Source organism: Diadema setosum, chromosome 7 (genome assembly GCF_964275005.1).
Source record: "Diadema setosum chromosome 7, eeDiaSeto1, whole genome shotgun sequence".
NCBI lineage: Eukaryota > Metazoa > Echinodermata > Echinoidea > Diadematoida > Diadematidae > Diadema > Diadema setosum.
Window position 1 is genome coordinate 2,247,988 of NC_092691.1, and position 19,515 is coordinate 2,267,502.

The following is a 19,515-nucleotide window of genomic DNA, read 5'->3' on the forward strand; positions in this document are numbered from 1 at the left end:
CTTCTCAATCAGTTAACAGCGAAACTTCCTGTGAAACTTCCTGCATGCACTTGTGAAGTTTCTCACTTCTCGCGAATTATGCGCAGTTTTGTATAGTGCGACCGCGCACAGCTGAAATTTTGAGAAGTTTGTGACATGATAACAGATCCATTCATGTTGTTTAAGCACATTGTGCATTCTTCCGTATGTTGTTGAACATTTGCATATTTTCCTGTTAGAGCTTGAACCTACAGGTAGTTTGGTATCACTGAAACTATGCATAGTTTTGTCTGTCATGTGACCACGTGCTCAAACACCTGGAAGTTATCTGGAAGCAAACTATGCACAGTTTTGGGTAGTGTGACTGCAGCTATTCTTACCAATGGGTCCAAGGGGTTTCTGGTTGAACTCGCGGGCGGTAGCACATCTGTTAATCTCAGTCTGCAGGGCAGGCACATAGTCTCCAAACAACTTCAGCCTGTTCTTCTTGCTCCCTTCGAGGTCCGTTAGCCGCTGCCTAATGGCCCTGATAGACTGGAGGCTGCCACTCTCCTGCAACCTGGGTCAAGGTAAATGTGGAAGAAATGAGCTGGATTGCAAATTATGACCAATTGTCTTTGGACTGAGCACTGCAACTTTTGATGAGCACATGCTGGGGCCAAGGATCATTTCACGTTTTTTGGAATCTTTTGGAATTCTGTTACACTTGTGGCCTTGGCCATAGCTGGCTGAGCTATACTGCATTCAATCATTTAAAGGCACCAGAATGTTTCCCTTGACGCAAGTTAGGCTAGTTAGACTAGAAATGTTGCTATGGCGACTGGTATGCCTCCATCATATGTCTTGTCAATGTGAGATGACAGTTTCACATAACTGGTAAAAACTTGAAATGACAGGTTTGTCCCAAATGTGGTGATTTTTTACTTTTCAATACTAGGTTTCATTTGGATGGATGGCTAAATGGTTTAAGAAAGCAAGCATTTAGGAATTTGAGCATTTTCAAAATCGGTTTTGAAATGTAAAAAAAAAAGACGGTTCTAATTAAAGTGGAACCCATCTTTTATTAGGACCACTTTGTTTTTGTTTCGTTTTTGGGTATATCAGCCATTTCAAAACCGATTTTCATCAAAGTAAACTTTCAATTTCTCTTACAATTGTCTGCTCTTCAATATTTCTAATTAGTGGTATCTAATTATCTGAAAAAAAAGTTAACATCTGAATGCCCATCTCAACCAAAACTATACCATCCCCTTTACTTTTCATGTGCCGAGAACTTTACTTCAAAACTTGCCATCGCTGTTTCATCAGCATTCAGTAATCTATCCAAACTTGACCTATCAGCAGTTGCACGGTTAGTAAGTCCCTGCAGATGTAGCAATGTGCATCAGACCAAAGGAGGGTCAGGGAGACAAAATCCATATTTAGGGGATTAGTGTTAATCACTATGTATGGACAGTTAGTTTCCAGACATCTGCCAAAAGGCAAGGACAGCACAGCATCGTGCATGACAACTGACAATCAAAGCCCAGTAAGGGTAAAAAATTGTGCAATGTTAGAGAACAGTGATGCCGGTAGTAGTTGCTTTATGCCTCCTTTACACACTCAATGAATGTAACAAGTTCTATCTAATCTTTCTAATGCTGAAAAGATTAAATCTCTGCAATGAATTCTCCCAGGTCTCGGGGAATTAAAGGTGCACATTAAAGGTGCAAATATACACTAAATGCAATCACACGACTGTTCATCCCCAACTGGGTACCCTTTGATAAACTTGGATAGAGAAGCGCACCTAAGACAAAAGAGCATCTTGCTCAAGGACACAAGCACAGTGACACGACTTGAACCCTAGACCATTGTCTCGACAGCCCAAGGTACAGAAAACCACTGGACCAAAACACCTCCTCAATCAGAACAGGACTACTCCTGCTCACCTGAGATCGTAAGTCTCTGCCCCAGCCCTGTCGATGGCTGCTTTGAACTGCCCAATCTCCCTGTCCGAGTTGTCTCTCTGAGCCTCCAGCGTTTTCTTCTGTTCCTTGAGCTCATCTATCTTCCGCTCCCGTGCCAGACGTTTCTCCTCGAATTGGGCCTTGTCCCTGCATCGTTCCAAGAGTCAACCTTGCTCATGAAGTTTACAGAGTTCTATTTCCAACAAAAAACTCAGAATTTTATTATTCATCTGCATTGTCAATTACAATGGAGACTCCTCACAATGTTCGACATGATTTGTGAAATGTAATTTTTTTTTTCTGGCAGCAGTCCTCTTTTGTAAAGGTTCACAAATTGATTCTAAATTCTAAAGGCCATAGATGCATCTGATTTGCTCCCTTTTTTTTTTTTTTTTGAAGCTTTAACTATATGATATTGAATACATGTGAACTTATTTAGATGAAAGACATGCAGATACTCTTCCACCCAATGTATTCTCACATAACTTTTTCCCCTAGCTTGTGTTAATTGTTTTTATTTCAGCATGGTACAAGCTTCAGCCAGGGCTGTTCTTTAGAATTTCCATGCACACATTAAAACAAACAAACAAATAAACAAAAGAAGATTTCATGATGTAATTTTTCAAAGTGATATAACATACCAAGGGTTCTAAGTCCCCAATGCAGGATTGGGCAATGTGGGCAAGGTGCCTTGCCTAGGAGCCTAACCACAGCTGCTGGTATCCCAGGGCCTTGTGATTCAAGTTTGTGATATTTTCCCCTCAGCCACAACAACTCATATTTTAAAACACAAAACAATGCATATAAAGGACTTTGTAAGAACGCTCACCTCTCTTTCTCTTCTTTAATCATCTTCAAAAGATCATCCCGGTCCGATTCCAGACCTTTCTTTTCAGATGTCTTTTGCCTCAACTCTTTCTGCAAGACAAATGATAACATTTCCTTTTTTTTATATGCAGGAGCCCAGTATAGATCAGGTGACAAAAAATTTGGTTCCCAACAAAATGGAGGAGGAAACCTACCATGTTGAGCATCAAAGTTAAATTCCACTCCAAAGATTATATCAACTATAATGAATGAAATCAAATTAAACACAAATAATAGGTGGAGATATACTTAAATCAGGTATAAGACAATGAAGCAATTAAAGACCAGGTAGCTTGGGGATTTATAAGTGGCTCGATTCATTCACTGCCCAGCAGGGTACATTCGCAAACCACAAATAGCACCGGTCAGTGAATATATGCATCAAAGCTCACCAGCCACGGTAGCTGTGTGTGTATTTAAGTAGAGATTGGTGATAGAGTTGTACACAAATCATTACGGGGATTCTCAAATTATATCCCAGCCAGACCAGCCTACCCACTCCATGGTATCCCCCATGCTACCCAGTCGTTACATCTGAAGCTTCATATCTTCATGAAATTAATATGCAAATTAGATGGAGTGACAATGTCATCACCTCTCATGGACCTACTCACAAATCTTTACTAACTTTCCTTGTTTTAGAAATGAAATATATATATATATTTATATACATAAACTGCTTCATTCTCATCAAATTACAAAATGATAGAATAAATTAGCAATAATGACTATCACGAACAAGGCAAGTGCCATAATGTGTCTCGCCCATTCGCGTACAATTTCTTGTACGCAAATAGGATATAACAGATTAAAAAAAAAGAGAAATAAGAGATAAAAAGAGATATAAAAGGGTAAAAATTTATGGCAACAAAGAAATGTGCCATAAAAACTTAACATTGGGCTCATAAAGTTTGTTGACCCCTGCCTGTGACCTTTGACCTTGTGGTGGCCATCCACTCCCCAAGGGACATCTACCATCCAAGTTTGGTCACAAACGGACCTATGGATCAAAAGTTATGACCCATAATAGAAACGCGCCATAAAAACTTAACATTGGGCTCTAAAAGTTCGTTGACCCATGCTTGTGACCTTTGACCTTGTGGTGATCATCCACTCCCCAAGGGACATCTACCATCCAAGTTAAGTCACAAATGGAATGATGGATCAAAATTTATGACCCATAATAGAAACGCGCCATAAAAACTGAACATTGGGCCCTTAAGTTCATTGACCCCTGCCTGTGAGCTTTGATCTTGAGGTGACCTTCATATATAATAAAATGTGAAACTTTGAATGACCCCTCTTCCCTCGAAGTTTGATTGCAATTGAAGCCCAGAGTAAAGAGTTATTGAAGTTTTTGTAGCGTTACGGACGGACGACGAACGGACAGACGCCACAGGCGATCCCTTAGTCTCCCCTCACCTCCGGTGGGCTCGACAAAAAGCGTGTTTTGGGTAAATTATTCCCCCATAAATGATTTCATATGTTTTTGCACAAACCAATGGAAGAGTTGTGGGGCTCAAGTCCCTTCTACAAAGATGCCCTTGCAGCAAAGACAAGAAACTCGGTAAATGCCAAGATGACAGCAGAAGGTCACTCATGTCATATTTCTCACTACTTGGTATCTTAAAAGCAGAACTGAGCCAGGGAGAATGCCAGAAGATGGAAGGACTGTGTGTGAGTTTTCATTCAATACCAGTTATCACTACAAATCAAATAATAAGGTGGCGCTTCAAGTGAGTTCAGGAGAGACCCAACATCCTAAAGCTCCTTCAAAGACATTCTCTCAGATGAAATAAGTTTTTGTTTTTGTCTTCTCCAACTGCCTATAGACTGTACGGCTCTCAGAATCTCCTGTCAGAATTGCTCACCTCAAAACCCTTAGCCGTCACCTTGAGAGTGCGCTTGTTGGCTAAGGTAGCGTCGTACTGCGGCTTCAGATCCTCCATACTCCGTCTGAAATCCTCAATCTGGTTCTGGAGTTTGGTAAACTTTTCTTCAGCTTCCAGTACTTTGGCCTGCCAAGAAACGTTTAGAGCAACATCAGTGTCATGATCATTACCTACCGTCACACATGATGAATGAAGCTTAATTAGATGATCTGGTATTGTTTACTCAAAGCAGCCTTTCACAACGGATATTTTGATACCTCATTTGTGAACATCGGTGAACGTGGAGTGGAGTTATGTCCGAAAAACCTTCATTTTTCATGAAAATTGCCAATTTTTTGCGGAATTTATGTATCATTTCTGATACACTATTATGACCATAATACAGCTTGTGTAATTCTCAGATGGCTTATTTTCTGAATGTTCTTTGGTCATAGATTGGTTTTATGATGTTCTAGAACTTGTTCCGGCATCAGTAAATATTATTCTCTCAATCTCAAAATGTGGTAGTTGATAGCGTCCCATAAGTCACGTTTTTGTGTCCCATCAGTCACACTGGTTTTCCCTATCCTGCTACTGTACCAATGAGTAGATATTCATACCACTTGGCTCAGGGTAAGCACCAACCCTTTGCTACATTCAGGAAAGAAAATATCTTTCCAGAGACTCTGTGTGTAAGAATATATCAGAACTTACTTTCCCATGTGAAAAACGGTGGTCCTCAGATGTCCCATAAGTCACGACAGCAATTTTTCGTTGCTGTATGTAATGCAATGATACTTTTCAAACTAAGTATGGTGTTTTCATAAACTGTGATATGATGGATCTAACCATGAACTGAGAAAAATGCATTTGATGCAACTATTTTCTCAAAATACTGGTTTGAAATTGCCGAAAATTGTCACTTTGTCCCATAAGTCACAATGGAATTGACCAACAACATATATCGGTATTACAGCCCATTTATATCAGGTTTACTTCGCTGACATGTTGTTGAGTGATGTATTCATTTGATACTGCCAGATCCCACTAGAAAGGAACTTGAAGGTACTGTAAAAACTGTTATTTTCCCATACAGATATTTTCGTGAATGAGGAGGTCAGAGACAATTTTGCAAGATGATGGTGATTTGACATCAAGACTATCGAAGTGCACTTAATGCCTGTCTGACATCCATTCATTCCACCCCTTTATGCAATAAAGATCAGGTAGCAGTATTTCTGTGTTTTTAAATTTGCGGTCCAACAGTGACTGGTGAAATTTGCAGTTGCGAAAATAACAGCTTTTACAGTATATCAGTGATATTGGTATCATTGCCTATGGTTAAAGATAATAAAAAGTTCTGGTACCTCAAAAGTTTCCCTGAATTTGCTTGTCTTAGTTTGTGTTTCAGGTTCAAGTACCTTTCATATAACTAACACTGTGAGACTTACTCGCCCCAAAGTGCTCTCTTGTCTTAGTAATCATGCAATTAACTGCGACCAGCAGCCCCATACGCATAGCGACCAGCAGCCCCATACGCATAGCGTAATCGGGCTTCGCATTGTAGCATTCAGGATCATGACAGATTTAGTATCGCGGGTACATGTCAAGTTAAAATCCCAAAATTTCTTCAATTTGAAGACTTACCAATTACGTTGAAGTATTGAAAACAGGCTTAGGGCAATGTCTGGTTCTGCCATTAGTCCCTTTCTGTTCGAATTGATGACTGAATGTGACTCGGTCGAGAGGACCTTGGGAGAACTACGTACACTGAATACTACAGCCAGTGCATGAGAACACATCACATGCATGCACACAGATTTCAAATCCATGAACGGATAAGATGTTTGTGTGCGAAGCCCCATTATGCTGTGCGTATGGGGCTGCTAGTCGCCGTTAGCTATGCGTATGGGGCTGCACGGTGCTGGTCGCAGTCAGTGGTTTCGTACAATACACATACATTGTACTATAATTTTCGCCGCGGTACCACGACGGCTCTGGTACGAAACCATTATTGCATGATTACTAAGACATGAGAGCACTTTGGGGCGAGTAATTCTCACAGACATCGTACTTTAACCTGAAACACAAACCAAGACAAGGAAATTCAGGGAAACTTTTGAGGTACCAAAACTTTTTATTATCTTTAATGCTCGGGTTAATGTAAGTGTCAGAAGAGAAGTGCAGTTTGATTCTCTTAAAGGATGTACAGATGAGATTAAAATGAGAATGAGAGAGACACCCACATGAGCAGTCCAATCCAACTGAAGTGAGGCAAACTATTTCAAAAACATTAAGATTTGGAAAGGTTGCTGGCTCCTTGGCCAACATCCTCCTGATTTTTTGGTTATCTGGGGCTCCTTGGTCACAATCCAGCCACCAGTTTTCATGATAAAAATGTTCCAAAAATCATGGAAGGGTGGACAGTTGCTGGTGAGCCATTCTGTTCAGGTGAGCTAAAAATGACACTCTCACTTTTGTTTTGCCTGCAAGCTATGAAACTTGCATAAGAACATAACAGCACAGTGAAGCATATGAGTCTTCCTCATAAGAGAGCTCTTTGAAGGTCACCCATCTTATGACTGTTGTTAATCAAAATTTAATTCCAGAGTGTAGTGTGAATGAAATGAATCTATTCTTTTTTCTTTTCTCTTTTTCTTTTTTTAGAGAGAGTATAGTTATACAGTGCACTCCAGTTACAATGAACATGGTTATAACGAAATTCCGGTTACAACGAACTAAAGATTTAGGGTGCAACGTTATCCACACGATGTACTTTTATTGTTTATTTGTTTGGTTATAACGATCTTGGGTACAGAGAGTAAGAGCAAAAAGAAAACATCTATAATTACACTTTCTCTGAAAAAAAAAAAATTATGATTTTATTCATAGAATTTGCCTTTCTGGACCCTAACAAATTATGACTAAGACCAAGAGAGAATGAATATGCACAATAGTACCAGAACATGCATTACCCATATAAACTTGGTACACTCCCTAACAACATTCAATTCAAGATTATATCAAAGTATCAAAGCTATTGCTGGGTGTGTTCAGAGCCTACATAGGCTTTTCAAGCACACTTCTACATATCAGTACCTTATGGGTTGAAGAAGATGAAAACCAACCTCAGGCTGGAAAAAGTTGTAAAAACACTAATATCAAAATGCTTCTTTATGTCAACTTTGGATATACAGAGAGTAACTCTGTGAAGAAACATCGAATGTCTGATACTGATGGGAAAATCAACCAGTGTGTCAATCTGTGGGTTTGTGCTACACAGTCACATGTACCATACAGCGAACTTAGGGGCTTTCTGGTGTTTTGGTAATTGAGTAGATCAGGCATTCTGAAACAAAGGCACACCACACAAATCTGGCATTTCTTTCCTAACTGGTGCATATTCATAATTGCAACCTTACCTGCTCTGTTTTGATCTTGTCGTCAAATTTTGGAGTCCTGCTCTCCTCTTTTGTCAAGTTCATCTGAACTTTATCTCTCTTCTGCAAGACAAAAACCACACCTCTGTTTATTTTCTTCTCTTTTTTGGCCAAATTTAGTAAATACACACACAAAAAAAAAACTGCAGACCATAACTAAAGTATTTTTTTGGATAGTAACTACATCAAAATAATGCGAAGGAAGGCTGCATCAAAAGGAAAAGATGTAAACTACAATTTTCTGTGAATGTTGAGAGCAGAAGTCTACAAATATTTAAATGAAAGGAAAAGGGGATATATATTTTATCTTTTAAGTCATGTGCAAAAATGGTATCTCTAGAGAGAAATCATTTAACATTTCATTTGTCTACCAAAACAATCATATACCATAAATCGGGTAAATTTTTCTGTATTTTTAGTTCTGCAAATTTCCCAATTCGATCAATATTCACAAAATTAACAGCTCGTGACAAATGTTGCCTTCTGTAATACACATCCACTGCAAAACGTAATACAATCATCTCATTTTGTCTCTGTGGTTAGCAGTAGAAAAATTGTCTAGATTTGCAAAACATTTGGCATGTACAGTATAGTAATGTAATGTACAGAAATGTTTTTAAGTGGCATCACAGCAGTATGACGATCATTTTCACAAGTTCCCATAACCAACTACTAAAGCAAAAACATTTTGCCAGAAAGTTAAAGGGGTGGGGGGGCTGGAGAGATGAAAAAGCATTGGGGTGAGGGGAATTTCCAGTTTTTGTGATACATGACAAATGAAGTGTTCAATCGCAAAATGGTCTTAAAACCATTTTTTTAACATTCTTTAGTAAGTCCATCATCAGATAGATCAAAATAAAACTTTTCCAGTGATACCTTACTTGTAACATAACGAGAAATGTTCTTTGAGTTATGTTTAAAAGTATCCCGTATTTTCTCATTATTTTCTTTGTTTTTTAGCAGCTTTGATTGCAAATACATTTGTATCTCAACTTGTCAGGAATGGACTTAACTCATTTTGCAATCGAACCCATAACCCATTGAGGACGGACTGATTTCACTCCAACACGCATTTCCCATAGACACCTGCCCAAGTATACTGGGAACTCGTCCTCAACAGGTTAAAATGTGGCTGACCTGCTCCTGTTCCACGACAATGGCCCATGCTTCCTGTCTCAGCAGGCTCTGCTTCTTCTCCTCGAGGTCATGGAGACAGGTCACAGCCTTGAACTTCTCCTCCAGATCCAGGACTTCCTTCTCCAGGTCAGGCAATTGCTGTGATGCATGGATGGAGGCACAGCGGGGATTGTAAGAGAAGGAGTGGCTCTTTTCACATGGTTTCATTATCGTGAATCTTGCGAATCACCTTCAAACCGCAAACCAAACAATGCACAAACATAACGATGTTAAGACATGCCGGTGCTGAATCATGCACAACTAATAATTATCATATCCCTCACAAATGATTTCTTGTCCTCTGATTGGTCGAGGGCATTGAAAGTGACAAAACATATTCGCATCATGGAAATACTCATCCAACTAATATCCTTGGGAAAAAGTAAAAAAAAAAAAAAAAAAACTACATCAAAATCATGCTGCTACGGCGATATTTGCTAAGCAAATGCGCACAATTCTTGTCACAAGCGCGTATTTTAGTGAATGAAACATCATGTCACAGTACAGTTTTCCACTAAACGCACTGCATCTACGCTTCATGAGATAGAGAGCATTGCGCAATCGATGCATACACTTTCACATTGTAATTCTGTGTGTGAAAAAAAGAAGAAGATAACTTTAGATTACTCAACCACCCACTTTACTTTGCTGTTACTCTTAAAATTCATTGGGAGGGATATAAAACAAATACACCAGGCCATTGTTTGAGGTTCTGGTTAAACCATGCGCCTTCGGTGACTTCAATACATGTACACGTAGCACTTCTGAAGTCACTTCATGCACATACAAATGCTTGTAGTTGCAACCAGAACCTCTCAGGCCTAGTATATTTGTATACTGTAGGACTAGCATGCTGCATGGACCATGATGTCGTGATATCTGGGGCACAACAACAAACTAGTACAGTACTTTGAAAGCAGAACACACTACTGTTACTTGTTCATGTTCGAGGAATCACAGACACACACTACTGGTATTGTTGCCTGTAACTCATTTCTATTTTTTTTTTCTGTTGTTGTTGTTGTGAAAAGTGAAATACCTATTACTAGACCCTCGCATCCCAGGTGCATCATATGCAAAATGATTTAAATCAAGCTCACCTCTGATTGCATCTTGATCTTATCCTCCGCCTCTTTCTTTTTCTCGGCAATTTCGCTGTAATGCCTGGAGATTTGATCCAGCTGAGTTGCTTTCATGAAAAACTGCATTAAAACAGAGTGATGATGTAAGATGTAAGTAAGGAGAACAAAAGGGACAGTAGCAATAGTAATTATATTGTTAGCACTATTAACACTGATAGTGTTCCTCTGCTACACAACCAAGCTGACTAAGTTTTAACTAGTCAAATAAACTAAAGACTGAAAATTGGGAGATAAACATGACATTTACTTTAAGTCTCCCATGTACTAAATAAATATCAAAAAATTATACACAGTAATGCTAATCATAGTTGAGTACAGTGCAAGTGGAAATTCTTGCACATTTTGTGCAACAACAAGGCAAGTGCCAAATTGTGTCTCGCCCATTCGCTTAGAAGAAATTAATGTTTTTCTAACTCCTGGAAGTTCATTGACCCGCCTATGACCTTTGACCTAGTGGTGATCTTCAACTCCCTAAGGGACATCTACCATCAAAGTTTGGTCACAAATGGACAAAGGGATCAATAGTTATGAACCATAATCGAAATGCGCCGTAAAAACTTAACATTGGGCCCTAAAAGTTTGTTGACCCTTGTCTGTGAACTTTGACCTTGTGGTGACCTTCAACTCCCCAAGGGACATCTGGCATCCAAGTTTGGTCACAAACAGACAAATACATCAAAAGTTATGAGCCATAATCGAAACGTGCCATAAAAACTTAACACTGGGCCCTAAAGTTCATTGAGCTCTGCCTGTGACCTTTGACCTTGAGGTAACCTTCACATTTGGTAAAATGTGTAACTTTGTATAACCACTCTTCCCTCCAAGTTTGATTGCAATTGAAGTCCTCAGTAGCGAGTTATTCAAGATTTAGTAGCGTTACGGACGGATGCTGGACGGACGGACAGACGACAGACGGACGGACGGACAGACGCCACAGGCGATCCCTTAGTTTCCCCACACCTCTGGTGGGCTCGACAAAAAACTATTGTCCAATCAAAATCACACAAACTTTTGCTTTCATATGAAATAATAATCTATATCTTAATTCCACAGAATTAAAAACACACAAACTTCATCTTACCCAGCCAAGCATGAAGAACCGTTCAGTACACAAAAAAGTCGTTTTACAGTATGCAAACAAAATGAATTGACAGTATCAAGACAATGTTGAACAACTCACCATTACTTTGTATATGATATTAACATTTCCTTTATATTCAGCAATTAATATTTCCATTAGTAAACTCAGTACAAATCTAGAATATTCTGATGCAAAGAATTTTGATATCTCCCTGCAGAATTAAAAAAACTAGAGAAGCACTCTGAGAGCCCAGACCTCCACCAAGCAGCCCATTTCCACCACTGATCTCGTTCTTCCATAGAGATCAGTGATTTCTACCCATACGTATGCGTGCTGAATTTCCCAATATTGAAGCATTTTGCTACATCATTGACTTCCAGCTGCGTAGCACACCTCACCTTAGCAAAAACTAGAGTACGCACTTTAGTGCATGTATGAAAACTTAAAAAATGTGCAGCTTGACCTTTTAAGTTCAGAGACCCTACCCGCCAAAATATTAAAAATCCTCCATAAAATCCACAAAAATACCGGATAACTACCAACATTTAATATCTGGTACTTGCGTCACTGTCAACCTTTCCTTTAAGTTTCATCCGAATCCGTGCACAACTTTTTGAGTTATTTTGCACACAGACAGACAAACATGCCAACCAACAGATAAACAAATCAACGCAGATGAAAACATAATCTCCTCCGTAAGCGCAGGTAAAAATCATAATAATAATAAAATAAGTGAAACCTGTGAGTGTTCATACCTTGTATTTGTCACTGGCCTTTCTGGCCTGAAGAAAATTTTTACTCGTCTCCTGCGTCATGATGGATACTGGGTTGTCCACCTGAAAACAGAGGGAGCAAAAAACACACAAACAAGTTTTTTAATGAAGAAAATGGCATTTTACTGTAATTCTGGTGGCCTTTGACCTTGCCCATTCACCTTTCACCTTGTCACATCAGGCATCAAATTGTTTATTGACATCTCAATCTTCGTACATGATGATATTACTTCTGCACATTGTTAGTTGAAGTTACAGCTGGGAAATGACAGTAAAAATCCAAGTTTAGTGACCTTTAACCCTGGCTTTTGGTAGTAAATTACCATCATCATGTTCATGCAAACAAGTTTCACTTCATTACTGATATCACTGATACTATCACAAACTGCATTACCACAGGAAATTTCAAAACAAAAGTACATACCGGTAGACCTTTGATCCTAACCATTTTTGACAACAGCATGTTCATGCAAGTAATTGTCTTCCTTCCTTTCAATACTGTTACTACTGGACAATTCCATGTAATATGTAGCCAAAAAAGAGTCATTTTTAGTCAAGTTTTAGTACTCTTTGACATTACAGGATTTCATCCAAAATCAAATCAGCATGTTTTTTGTTGTTTTTTTTTTCATAAAAAAAAACACTTGCCGTGACAGTGAAGTACATGTATATTGTTGCCACAAGATTTCATACACTGTCCTGCCCACAGATCCTCAATAAATATCTTCTTCGAACTTTGAGGCAACTCTGCGCTTTTATCTTTTTCTAAATTCCTACCTGAATGTTGAAGAAATCCACAATACTTGACAGCTCTTCACGTTTCGTACTGATGACCTTCTCTGAGGATGACATCAGCTTGTAGGTGGAGCCCCCTTCCTTCCGCAACTTTCGCTCAACGATAATGGAGTCCCCATACTCTTTAGGTTTGTAGGCAAAGTCACCACGGTTACGCAGTGTGATGCGTATCTCTGCAACACTGAAACAGGGAGAGGGATAACAGGGGAGAATCACGGCGGAAATATGGTAAGTCTTAAACATGAAATCGCAAGTACACGTGTACATGTAAGATGGAAAAAATATAAATAGAAGGCTTGCAGCAAGGCTACATGTACATCATATATATATCTGTGAAGGATTTTAAAGTACAAGCTTGTAACAATATCCTAGCATACACTTATGGATCAAAGGGTGAGGCAATCTATATACCTGTGTACCTCTAACCTGAGTCCACCAGAGTCGACTTCCTTCAAGACTAAACACACTCTCTTTGGTAAGATTATACGTAGAATACAAAATATGCAGTTTTGATATCACTTTGGCAGAATCAAGCATCTGAATCACAAATACTCACAACTCCAACTGATCAGGAACAAAGATAAAATTAAATTGGAAAAAAAAAAGAAAATAGAATAAGGAATATGCAATCCTAAATTTCTGAACCTTCAAAAAGTGTGATGTGATACTTACTTTTTTCCCTCTTTGATGAAATTTTTGACAGAACTCCCGCGAGTTGTGGCAGTTGCTTTTCCCCCAAGGCCCACCACGATTGCTGTGAGAATAGCGCTCTTGCCACCTATGATTTAACATGGATAGAAAGCAACTGATATTTTCTGTCCTCATTCAAATATCTTGCATATTAAAGAGCAACGATAATGTGATACTTATCTAGGGCAGCCGTTTCAAAGCTAGCACTCATCTTTAACAGGGCCCTGCCATTACAGGCGAATCCAAATTTTATAGTAAACATGGACACAAAAAGATTTTGTTGGCATGGGAGTATTTCATTGGTTAAATTGTCATTATTTCCCTTATTTACTTTGTTTGTTATAACGAAATTTCATTATAACAAGAAAATTATTGTTGTTCCGACTACCTCGTTTGAAATGGGGTTCACCTGTATCATTACATTAACATTACCAGGTACTCATTGTTACACCTGTGTGAGGATGGGGTACACAATTGGTCATTTCTTTCAAGGATTAAAATGGCGTGAGCTTCCACAACAAATTACAGCATTTCCTGGTGTATCAAATGCACCCACAATTTACTTTCACCCCTCTACCCCCCCCCCCCAAAAAAAAAAGTTCTGACCAATTCATCATAGCAAGGAAATGATTCTAACACTTGTGACACCTGCATTCAATGTAAAATTTGTATATCCCAAGGTCTTGCATTTACAACAGTCAGAATTAGTTTGGTTTTAGTTCATTCTTCCCGAAGCACACCTTTGACCAAAGATTGGGTCGCAACTGGAATACATTTGCACAGCTATTTCTTACAGGGGAGGATCTTCCAGGTTAACTTTGCAACTGACCATTTGATCTTGGCACATATATTTCGACTGCAATGACACGAAGATCCTCCAAAGTTATACACATACATCTAATGGTAAAAATGATACAGTAAATCACACACGGTATAGCACGTATGGGACTATGATATATTGTAAACCCAAACACACAACTTCTGCCTTTTCACTCTGCTTCTCTGACTTGATCTATGGGCTGCACCAATATTATGAAAGAATAGTTGATTATTTCTATTACATCCATTTGAAGCACTCCTGAAAAGGTAGATATTGAAATAATATGCTGGCAGATGTGTCATTGTTTGCAGTTTACATCTTGTAGTTCCAGGCACCAAAATTTTCACCAACTGCCACTGGCACTCTGTCCATATCATGTAGACAAGACCTTTAGCATGCATCTTAATTTGACTAATCTTGGCTCTCACAAAATTTTCAAAATCAAAATGCATGTGAAAATTTCTTGTTTAACAGTATGTAACTGGTTGGAGTCGCAAATAGCTGTGGTGTGATGTGGCATGAGTATTGGTACATTTTGTGAATCATTCGAAATGAAATAGATAAATAACTTACTTCCATTTCGGCCAACCACAAAATTGATGTTTGGGCCAAAGTTCATGGAAAGTCTGCCATGGCAGATAAAGTTCTTCACAGACACCTTCTCAACGATGCCATATTCTGCCTCCGACTAAAATTTGGATCAAATGGGGGAAAACAAAATATAAACAAAACTTGCCATCAGTTTACAAATCTTAAAATCGAAAGCTTAGAGCAGTGCATTTCCTGTAATTCTATTGCTAAACTTACATGCAAAATGACCATTCAGGTGAGAAATCTTTGTTTCATTTTATGTTTATACTTGACATACTGCTGCAAATACAATAATTGCTCTTGGAATGTGAATATCATTCAGTCAATAGGAAAAGTATGACTTTTTTCATTTTTATCATTATCTCATTAAAAAGTTGGAAAGTAAACGTGAACCCGCATTCCAACCAAACCATACCATCAATTTAAGTGCCTTGACCAATTCAATAAAACTCATATTGTTCTGTTTGAATTTGACTTTATTCATTCACAATCAATACTCATAACATGAAGTAGCTTCACATTTAAACTGACATCAAAGTAAACAAATCAAATGTTTTCATTTGTTTTGTACAAAAAAAAAAAAATCATTCTTGAAATGTCATAACTCTGTTGCATCATTACACAGCTTTGCTCTCTTTTTTAGTGAGAAGTATATATAACATCCAACATAGCAGTAGAACTCCTAAGTGATTGCACATAATTTGATGCTTTCTTACACTGTTCACTTCGAAATCAGCGCTCTGGGAGGCGTTGAACGTGTCGTCTTGGGTTTCATCCTCCTCTTCGCTACGTTGGGACTTGAGTCGTGCCTTCTTGGCCTGCGGCTCTTCTGAAGAGTTTCTGCTCTGTTTCTGCTTCGGCATTCTGGCTATTCTTCTCCTGCAGCATCAAAATATCAATAATAAAAAAATTCCTTTTTTTTCAGTCTTTTTGTGCTTTATTTACAAGCTGGCATTTATGCCGAATGATCAATTCCTACTCAAGATTGGTTACTCATCTCATTACTAATAGAAGTCTTCTATTTAATTACATGATGTTTGAGACTGCACCCCACCCCCACCCCCTTTGCAGGGGCGGATCCAAAAATTCGCTAAAGAGGGGGCGCCTTGTTCTACTAGTCTACTGGAGTCTAGTGTCTGAATGCTTGTATGGTAAAACATTCTGTGACAATAGACACAGAATTACACAAAAAGGAAATGGAACATCATATTGCTGCATCATATACCATGTGACTTTTTGGGCTAGTTTCTGAATCAGGCAGGATTGATTAGCATGGTCCTTTGTGACTCTACTGAGTAGCTGTAAGCCTGTAGAACCAACTACTTTTAGCATGTGGTCAGTTTGCACTCACTCAGGCCCATGCACCTGGGACTCCCTGAGGGAGGGGTCAGTCACACAACTTTTAGTTTTAGTTTTACACTCAGACTCAGACTTGAAGTCACACACACAGCACCTTTAACGTTACTTAGATTGGTTTGATTGTACACAGTGTCTGTTGCTAATTGAGGTGAGGGCAGGAGTTAGCCCGACCAGACGCCATGCGAAGCATGGAACACATGTGCACAGCGAAAGGGTTGTGCATGTATGATGGTTGATCATGATCATGGAGTTTTGTCTCTCAGTCTCAGTTAGAGTCTACATTAGCATGATTAGAAATAGAGGAAGTCCCCTGCAACTGCAGAAACAGGTTGAGGCTTCCAAGTTCTGGGCCATGTCTAGTTCTGGACCTCTGTCATCGTTGTTTTGCGACTCCTCTCTAGCTCTCTTGTATATATTTACACCAGTTAACACGGCAAATGAAGTAGAAAAGTAAACTTTAGCTGGGTCTCCCTAGGCTATATAAGACCTATTTATTACCATTACCTAACAGTTAGGGCTAGCTAGAGTTGGTCTAGGGCCTATGCGCCTACCTACAGCCTACACGCCTTTAGGCTTTACCTAACCGCAGCAGCGACCCCAATACGTACCCCGCGCCGGGGTTGGGCTTTACCAATACAGTTGAACCTCTCTTATCCAGCCTCCCTTTATCCGGATCTCTCTATTATACGGACGCAATCTCGCCGTGATTTTTTTTTTTTTTTTTATAATTACGGGAGGTAAGGGGGATTTATAATTCCCAACTCCTTGAGAACTCCTACACAAACACACATGAATTACATATTACTTCCAACATGATTAACATACATTACATCAAATTTCCTTCCAAATTGCTTACCTTCAGACATTTACATCCCCAAACATCCCCAAATGTAACAATGAAAAGGTTGCAGTATACACATTACTAGACAATATGGTATGTGGCACTACAATCACTGACAATGGGCTACATCAGTAGTGTATGTATATGTACATTAAGCATTGAGTCTCCCGTATCCGGCCAAATCCCTTATCCGGATGAGCCCCGGTCCCGACTTGTCCGGATACGAGAGGTTCAACTGTACCATGTTTACGTGCCTCGCTATCACTGCACTAGATTAATTCTACAATTAAGTACATTGTACGTACAACAATACGACGTGCGCAACAACATTGTCAATAATGTCAATAATGCCATGCCGGATGCCCATCAGCCATGGCTTCGAATCGAATGGTGTCTCAGAGCAGACTGAACTCGAGAATATTTTTTGCGAAACGGTTCTTTTCCGTTCTCTCAAATCATTTATACTGGTCTGACATTTATTGTGCGGCATTAATTAGCGCTTTGACAATGTGTTAAGTCTGCTTTTTTACCTTTCACTGATCCCAGCTCGGGTGTTTCCAAGGTTGATTTTGACGGAATCCCCACCGCGTCCGATCCATGAACGACGTACACGTACACAAGCACGCCGCCCGTAACCCGCCCGTAATAAATCTGCAGGTAGGTGCATCAGCACACTAGCTGCGTAGCTACATATCGATGATTTGGATTGCATGTTTGTGTACGTGCAGCAAAATCCGCGAAAAAACTCAAATTGAGAGATTTACCGCCCTCAACGGTTTAAGTACGCACAATGTCCATCTAGGCACCATCACCGAACTCGAAAATAAGAGTTCTGTTGCACGCGTTTCATGAAAGTTGTCGGCCTGATAAGTTGCCAGTCTCTAGCTGACAATATCAGTCAAATCCTTGGTTTTGATTAGCTGAGAGACTCTGGTCACTGACTGTTACTATGGTAATTGTCAGAGACTGGCAACTTGACAGGACTGACTGGCGCGGTAAGGTTATATTTAAGAGCTGAAGACCTTTTTTTTTTCTTTCTTTGTTTTTTTGGCTCGTCAGCTGAAGAAACCCAGAAGTGGAGGAGAAAAATGAGCTGATGACCCTTTTTTCTTTTTTCTTTTTCCTACTTGTTAGCTCATGAAACTGTAAGTGCCCCCTTCCCACTTTTGAAAACTCTCCGCCGGCCCTGTTGAAGTAATCATTATACCTTCCATTTCAGGGCAAAGTGCCGATTACTGTGTCAGTTGATTCTATTCATGTGAAACGGGCTGAGATGCAAAGTTAACATATCTGTGGCAAACCGTAAACCATAGACCATAATTCAAACGTCCATTATTACAATTACACGTAAACCAACATCATGATACTTAAAGATTCACCTATTGAAGGTCATTTCCATGAACAAGCAACACATAACTGGACAGACCTATCACCGATACGCAACAAAACACACTGTGATCGTTTCTTCGCATTCTCCATGCTGAACTATCATAATAGTATGTTTAAATGTCAAGTATTTTTCATTGAAAAAACTTCGACGTTTTATTTGCCACAAGTTCATAAAATGAATTATCGTTCACGTACCTTATTGCTAATGCCCTGACATTCATTTTTGTCACTCGATCTTTCACTTCCATCGGTTTTGATAATATATATAAATGATTTTGTTCTGGTTGTTGTTGTTGTTGTTGTTGTTGTTGTCGTCGTCGTTGTTGTCGTTGTTGTCGTTGTTGTTGTTGTTGTTGTCGTCGTCGTTGTTGTCGTTGTTATTGTTGTTGTCGTCGTCGTCGTCGTCGTTCGGTGTAGTCATACTAACGTGTTTGCTTAATTGTTTGTTCGTTGTTTTATTTCATCCTAGTTTTTTAACTACGAGACAAAGCTACCGTGGACCAACTCAGTGACCGGCACGGGCGGGGGAGTGAATCTCATTTGATCACTCAGCGTCATGATGAGTGTCACGTGTCATGATGACTTGTGTGGTCACATGATCGTAGACAGTGATCAGTCTTCTTCTTCTTCTTCTTCTTCTTCTACTTCTTCTTCTTCTTCTTCTTCTTCTTCTTCTTCTTCTTCTTCTTCTTCTTCTTCTTCTTCTTCGTCTTTGTTGTTGCTATGCTGCTGCTGCTGCTGCTGTTGTTGTT

The 19,515-nt window shown here is 39.3% G+C and overlaps 1 protein-coding gene across 1 annotated transcript in view; it reads right to left on the bottom strand.

Moving 5' to 3' along the window:
• The window catches only part of LOC140230437 (structural maintenance of chromosomes protein 6-like), a 38,487-nt gene extending 20,562 nt beyond the window's left edge, over positions 1 to 17,925 (bottom strand). Inside the window, exons 1-13 of the mRNA XM_072310591.1 lie at positions 17,905 to 17,925; positions 15,900 to 16,053; positions 15,157 to 15,271; positions 13,746 to 13,851; positions 13,056 to 13,254; positions 12,261 to 12,341; positions 10,383 to 10,484; positions 9,244 to 9,381; positions 8,089 to 8,169; positions 4,667 to 4,813; positions 2,758 to 2,846; positions 1,911 to 2,075; positions 360 to 538 (exon numbers count right to left, since the gene is read on the bottom strand). Coding sequence (XP_072166692.1) covers positions 360 to 538; positions 1,911 to 2,075; positions 2,758 to 2,846; positions 4,667 to 4,813; positions 8,089 to 8,169; positions 9,244 to 9,381; positions 10,383 to 10,484; positions 12,261 to 12,341; positions 13,056 to 13,254; positions 13,746 to 13,851; positions 15,157 to 15,271; positions 15,900 to 16,037 — 1,540 coding nt within the window. The 5' untranslated portion in view covers positions 16,038 to 16,053; positions 17,905 to 17,925. The remainder of the gene's footprint in view (positions 1 to 359; positions 539 to 1,910; positions 2,076 to 2,757; positions 2,847 to 4,666; positions 4,814 to 8,088; positions 8,170 to 9,243; positions 9,382 to 10,382; positions 10,485 to 12,260; positions 12,342 to 13,055; positions 13,255 to 13,745; positions 13,852 to 15,156; positions 15,272 to 15,899; positions 16,054 to 17,904) is intronic.
• Between the last annotated feature and the right edge of the window lie 1,590 nt (positions 17,926 to 19,515).